This window comes from Austrofundulus limnaeus, unplaced genomic scaffold (genome assembly GCF_001266775.1).
Source record: "Austrofundulus limnaeus strain Quisiro unplaced genomic scaffold, Austrofundulus_limnaeus-1.0 Scaffold10, whole genome shotgun sequence".
Taxonomy (NCBI): domain Eukaryota; kingdom Metazoa; phylum Chordata; class Actinopteri; order Cyprinodontiformes; family Rivulidae; genus Austrofundulus; species Austrofundulus limnaeus.
Window position 1 is genome coordinate 382,158 of NW_013952412.1, and position 6,770 is coordinate 388,927.

At 43.1% G+C, this 6,770-nt stretch overlaps 1 protein-coding gene across 1 annotated transcript; it reads right to left on the bottom strand.

Moving 5' to 3' along the window:
• Positions 1-1,032: 1,032 nt before the first annotated feature.
• Positions 1,033-5,384, bottom strand: tas1r1 (taste receptor, type 1, member 1). Its single transcript, XM_014001689.1, has 6 exons — positions 5,025-5,384; positions 4,664-4,952; positions 3,696-4,457; positions 3,367-3,585; positions 3,174-3,297; positions 1,033-2,023 (listed from the first exon to the last, which is right to left on the bottom strand). Exons 1-6 carry the CDS (start codon positions 5,201-5,203, stop codon positions 1,098-1,100), a joined length of 2,499 nt encoding a protein of 832 aa, XP_013857143.1. The 5' UTR covers positions 5,204-5,384; the 3' UTR covers positions 1,033-1,097.
• Between the last annotated feature and the right edge of the window lie 1,386 nt (positions 5,385-6,770).

Here is a 6,770-nt window from a genome sequence, read left to right on the forward strand (position 1 = left end):
CCTCAGCGTTAGTTGTTAATTTTCAGCTCTCATGTTGTTGAAGAAAAACAAGGATTCTGGATGCTTTTCTTTAAAACACTCGAAACATTCTTTAATTTTGATTATGCTTTCTTAAAAGGATAAAACTAAACAAAATCTGTTATTACAGTGAAAAGTTTGCGTTATTAATTAGGGGTGAACTGATAAATCGGACGGGCAATTTATTGGCACCAATTACCTTAATTTTGGGGGGGTTGGCAGATTCTTAGATAAGAATGGTGGAAAGCATTGACTTCTCATCTGAAAATCAGCCACTGTCGCCTTTTGCTCTGCAATGAGCACTAATGTCCAGTTAAAACATGTTTGTGTTGTTTCAAGAGTATTGTTCAATGTTTTCCAATAAAATAAGATTGCAACATTGAAGATGTACTGTGACTCTTAACATCTGACAGTGTCAGTGACTTGAAAAATCGGTATTGACCAAAATCGGCAGATCAGAGATTTTAAAGATCGATGATCAACCAGAAAACTGCAGTCAGTGCACCCCTAATATTAATCCTCAGTGATGGAAGTAAAGGTCTGCTCTGACAGTAACATCTCCTCTGAAGAGTCTGATCATTAAGATAAACACTGAAATCTTGTGGATTCCACACGTTCATGTTCAGATTTCAAAACACATTTTATTAATTTAGCAAGAAGGTCACCGGTTCAAATCCCGGTCCGGGGACCTTTCTGGGTAGAGTTTGCATGTTCTCTCCGTGCATACGTGGGTTCTCTCCGGGTACTCCGGCTTCCTCCCACAGACCAAAAACATGACTGTTAGGTTAATTGATAACTCTAAATTGTCCCTAAGTGTGAGTGAGAGAGTGAAGGTTGTTTGTGTCGTTTGTCTCTATGTGTGGCCCTGTGATGGACTTGCGACCTGTCCAGGGTGTACCCCGCCCCTCGCACTGTGACTGCTGGATATGGGCACCAGTGACCCACGCGACCCTGAAAAGGAAGAAGCGTGTACAGAATATGGATGGATGGATGGATTTTATTCATTTACTCCCATTTAACAGTTTACAGGCAGGATACAATGAAAAGTTCAATCAAAGCCCACCCCCCATGTGAACGTGTCACTCTCTGTTCATGGTGTACATCTGAATACAGTTCTGGAAATGAGCCGTGGTGTTCATCTGAGGCCTCAGGATAATTATGAACATTTTGGGCAGGAAGTATCCCGCAAGGAAGGCCAGAACGCTGAAGAGCGTGGCGAACACCTGCGCAGCCATGGTGATGGTTTCTCTGCTGATGAGGTAGAGGGTGAAGAAGCTGATCCAGGAGATCATGTACACCAGCAGGCTGAACGTCACACACTTGGCTTCGTTGTAGTTGGCCGGCAGGTCTTTGCCCATGTAGCTGAAAGAGAAGCAGAGGACACTGAGCAGAGACACGGAGGCGAGTTCGACGCCCGAGCCCACCGAGAGGGTCTTGCTGCACTCCAGCACTATTTTATCTGGGTAGAACTGCAGATCCTGGGCCGGCCGAGGGGTGTCCAGGGACAGACGGATGACAGAAATGAGCAGGATGGCGGCGGACACCGAAAAGATGGTGACCTCGGGACCGCGTCTTTTCATCCACCTGTCATAAGCCGGCGGCAGCTTGGAGGAAAACTTGAAAATGCAGACCACCTGGAGGGCACGCACGGCGATGCAGGCCAGGCAGACGGAGAAGCTGACGGTGAACAGAGACTGCTTGAGGATGCAGCCCACCGGAGTCGGGCGGCTGAAGTGGCACAGGGTGCTCAGGGCGGCGACGGTCAGGGCGGCCAGCATCAGGAGGCAGGTGCGGCCACCGGCTGACTTGGCCACAGGTGTGTTCAGGTGGAGCAGCAGGATGATGGCGGTGCTGGAGGTCAGGAGGAGGCAGCAGGAGAGGAAGAAGAGCAGGGCAATGGAGAGGGGGTTGTCCCATTCCAGCAGCAGCACAGTCCTGTTCAGACACGCTTCACTGGTCGGGGGGGCCCACTGATCCGGGGGGCACGGCTGGCATTCTGTCGGTTCTACAATAACAGAAACAAAAATTATTTTTTTCAGACAACATGAAATGTTCAAAATGAAGGAGTTAAGATTAGAATTTGTAGCTTTTCTTTCTAAATATGTCAAATTTTTATTTATTTATTTATTGGTGGTGGGGTGGGGTCACTTGAGGGACTCTTGAGTTAATTGGGCTCCAACATTATTGTGTGAGTACTGTGCCGCCTGCTGGTCATCCTCACAAACAACAACTGTGTTAGAAGAAAATAGAAACAGCCTTTGTTCATTGGGGAAATTTGGGTGTAATAGCAGCAGCAGATACATACATAATCCACAGAAACAACATATTGCTATGTGACATTATCAACTGTAGCAATAAAAATAGAATTAAAGATAGTAACAATAAAAATAAACATAGAATAATATAAAAATAAGAATAATAGTTACTGTACCGGACTATCTGTTGAAATTAGATAAAAAATGAAAATAAACACCAAATACCGTGCAGAAAAATACAAAATTACAAGAAAAAAGTTAATTCTGGTTAAGTTAATTAAAAAAGGTTAATTAAAGCTACAAATCTGAAGTGCAGGGCTATTCAACTGGAGGCCAGGGGACCCACATCAGGCTCAAGGGTGAGCTCAGTCTGGCCCAGTTCCTTTGTAGTGGTTTGGGTGGGGGTCTTTTTTGGGGGGTGGGGTAGACGTTGGACCTGATGGATAGCCCCTCATCAGAGCTAAACATCAAAAGAAATCTGAAGCTTCTATGTTGAACAGTTTTTGAGTTATGAGCATTTTTGCATGCCCTGACACCCCACTTTGAAAGGAGCCCCCTCCTCAAATATGGGGTCTATTGTAAAACCGTTGGCTGGCGCAGTGTAGGTCAGACTCTTCTACAGTCCTGACAAATTTCATGTTGACCGGTGCAGCCGTTTCTGTGCTATGGTTGACCAAAAACTACTGAAAAAAAACAATACGAAAACAAAATGACTCCCGCTTACGCTTCGCGTGCGGGCATCATAATAAGATCTACAAAGTCTTATTTTTGCTGTGGCATTACAGATTCTAAGATAAATAATCTGCCTCTTTCTCAGACAAGCATCATAACTGAATTCAGTTTCTATTTTTGTTTGAATATATCTGATTCTCTAACATTCCTCTTTATGTCGTCATTTACCGCTTTTGTTGAAGAACGTGGCAGAAGGACAGGGCTGACAGTCGAAGCAGCATGCATGCTGGCCCGTCAGCAGCATCATGTGACCCTCGGGGCAGGGCAGAGAGCAGAGGGACTGGGGTACCTCCTGCTGGACAGAGTTATGATAAATAACTTAGTAAATGAACTATAAAAGGTGACGTTCTGCTGGTCTTACTGATTGTGAGTTTTCTGTGCTTTGCCACTCAATCAGATCAGGATCCATCGTGAGGGAGATGGGGTCCGGAGTGAAGGAGCCCACCACTCGGAGAGACCACTGGGTCCCCCTCCAAATCCAAGACACAATATCATACCCTGTAAGTGGGTCGCCATTTATGTCAAAGTACACGGAGGTGTTGTAGAGAGAAAATCGAACCTTTTGGAGCAACGGCAGGAGCTGACACGGAGAGGGGGAAAGAGGAAAAGAAAAAAATCCAATATCTGTAAGAAATGAGCTTTATTAGAAATAAGATACGAAATAAGTGACCACCACATGTTGGTGTTTACCTCGTATGGATTCACAGTTCTCTTGCTGCACTCTCCAACATCACAACCAAGGGCTTCATGCAGAGCATGAGCCAGAGCGTACACAGCCTTGTAAACGTTGAAGGAAGAGGTGGTGTCGTACGTGTCAGTGGTGAAGTTATTGACGGCCAGGCTGTACAAGTCTGTGCTCTGCAGACAGTCGTTGCTACTGCTGGCGGAAACGTTAGAGCTGCTGACGTGTTGCACTGCAGCCTCAACGACCCTCCTCTCAAAATCCTTAAACCCAAAGATGGCTGCGTCTTTGATGGCCACTCCGATCACGGTGCCGATGGTTTGGATCCCGGGGATCTGCGAAATGAGAGTCGATGGCGACCAGTCCTCCGTCCCGATCCACACCTTATCTGTGACGTTTCTCTCCAGGACAAATGGGAGGAAGTCGTGGAAGATTGTCTTGCTGGAGAACACCACGATGGTGTTCACCTTGGTTTTCAGGATGTTCTCCACCATGTTCCTCATGGTCTGAACCGTGTCAGCAGTGGCTGAGGGGATGATCCCCTGGTAGGGGATGCAGATGTCGTGCTGTGGCGCTTGTTCCAACAAGCTCTGCATGCCCTGCAGGCCATAGTCATTGTCACTACCCAGGAGGGCGATCCACGTCCAGTTGAACTGAACCAGGAGCTGGATCATGGCCGCCACCTGGTTCTTGTCACTGGGAATGGTGCGGAAGAAAGACGGATAGAGCAGCGTGTTGCTCAGCATTTCATTTGATGCCTCATAAGAGATCTGCAGAGGGTGTAAACAATTCATTTGTGTTTAGCTGTTTTTTATGTTTATTTAAAGAAAACCCATAGAGTTATTCGCTTCAGAATTTCAAATATTTCTTGCTGGAATAAATTATACATCATTAAATTCCTGTAATGACAACATTTTTCTCTTCAAGTCGAAACAAAATGTGTGGTGATTCTTTTTGTTTCAGTATAACCTCTTACCTCTGGAACCAGATAGGCCCCCAGTAACGAAGCGGTGGTAAAACTCTTACTGCTGCTGTCCGGCCCAATCACACCCACTGCTTTCTGAGGGCTGCTGGAGTGTGGTTGCTGCTGTTCCAGCAGGTCCAGTGTGGCCAAGACACTGGCCGGGCCAGAGCAGATGTCGTATATCTGGTAGCCCAGCTTCACTCCTGGTAAAAGAGGCTGCGGACCCGTGTCATTGTTGATTTCCTCCACAGCAAATCTCATGGCTTGCATCAAATGAAATGCATGTTTGTTGGGTCTGCCTCTGAAATAAAAGACAGCAGCGCTGTTTAAATAAAAGTTTGGATTTCAAAGCAAACCTCTGAAAGACACTTACTGATCACATGGAACCAATGCAGGCAGGCCGTCAGTCGGACCCCCGGTGTAGTGAAGAGGAAACAGTCCAGCGAAGGAATAGTCGCCCTCCAGCTGCATCCCTTCTCCATGAGAGGTATAGTCTAGTTCTCCAGCAGCCAAGTGCAGCTTCAGCCAGCAGAGGGAGAGCAACCAAAACATCCTCACGCCTCAGTTCCAGCTGGTCTGCTGACGAATATGGGCTTAAAATATCGATCAGGGTCCGTTTTTAAGAGTTTCAGCTGACAGGACGAAGGACTTTGCATCTTTCAAGGGAATGCAAAGAAGCTCCTTTGCATGTCGAGTTTGTGTGAGTGTTTTCCCCTCATGCAAATAAGCTGCATAAAGGCAAAATAAAATCCATTTATTTTCTGATAAAACAATATTCTTCATAATTTTTTTGTAATAAAACATTTCATTTGGTTGAATTTAAATATATTAAGAAAATAGAAAGTGATCATTTATTTGCTCATTTCAAAAATCAAAAGTTTGTTTTCAATTTTCTTGATTACGACTTTGAATTCAAATTTTTTGTTTGCTTTTTAATCTAATTCTGATAATATTCCTAAGGTCGCTAATAGTTTTTTTTATATAAATTTTACATCTCTTGGCAAATTATATAAAAGTTGCATTTAAATACAAAATCATAAAGACAAGAACATGCATGTGTTTTATTAAATTTTTTTTTTTTTTTGCAAATGTTTGATTTAGAATCTTTTCCCATGATAAACACTCTATGATCTAGTTTTTAAACCTAAAACATTTCAGGTAGAAACTACTTTGTGTCTTGACTGAGGCAGTATTAATTAGAAAATATTGAAACATTAATGACCTTTTTAGGAACGAAAAGAATATTAATTTGTACATCAGAGAAAAGTAGAGTATTATCTTATGAATTTCAGTATATTTAGAGTTTCCAGTTTCATGGTTGTTGGTCTGTGAAGGAAACCCATGCGTGCAATCTTCACCCAGAAAGGTCTCAGACTGCGACGTGATCTTTCTCAGCTCTAACCACTACCCTATCATGAACACCCTTTTTGGTTGATATCTGAGCCTCAAAAGTCAAAACACATCGTTTGCACAAACATACAATTTGCCTGATGTTGACCAGCATCCGCATCCCAAACCCATTGTTTTGACTGGAATAGTGTGCATTTTATCAGCCACGATATCATGGAGGCAAATGACCATGAAAATGAGTCTGTCTGTTTAAACACAAATATTTGTGGGAAACATTTTACATTTTTTTCAGCAACACAAACATATAAAATGTGAAAAAGCTTGTTCCATTTAAAACATGTTTCATTATTTTAAATTTATACATAGTTTTGACTTATTTCCCCCTCACCTTGTTTTCTGTAAACTACTCAAAAATTAGAGTTTTTTTATTTAAATATTTATTAAATTTTTTAGTTAATATTATTTAGACAGTCACAAAGCATTACTAAACAATGAGTGTCATGCATTATAAGTTTGTTCATCAATCAGTCCATTAGATATTGCTCACACTTCTAGTAATATCACTTTCAGTTAGATGGACTCTATCATTTTCATAAAAAGGAAGAAAATTTTAAAAACGTAAAAAGAAACAAAATGCCTAGCTGTGTCAATAAATCTTTCATTGAGATATTTCATTCAGGCTAGTTGTAAGCTGTGATTGATCTAACATGGGTCCCACACAAAAAACCGCTCAGGTTCAGGTGTGTGTGTGTGGACCCGCCCCTCAGGT

Excerpts from the sequence above, each read along its gene's own strand:
- tas1r1 (XM_014001689.1), bottom strand. The coding sequence starts at position 5,203 with ATGTTTTGGTTGCTCTCCCTCTGCTGGCTGAAGCTGCACTTGGCTGCT. Across the intron at positions 3,586-3,695 it reads GAACTGTGAATCCATACGAG|CTCCTGCCGTTGCTCCAAAA; the intron begins GTAAACACCAAC and ends TCTCCGTGTCAG. Across the intron at positions 3,298-3,366 it reads GCACAGAAAACTCACAATCA|GAGGTACCCCAGTCCCTCTG; the intron begins GTAAGACCAGCA and ends TCTGTCCAGCAG.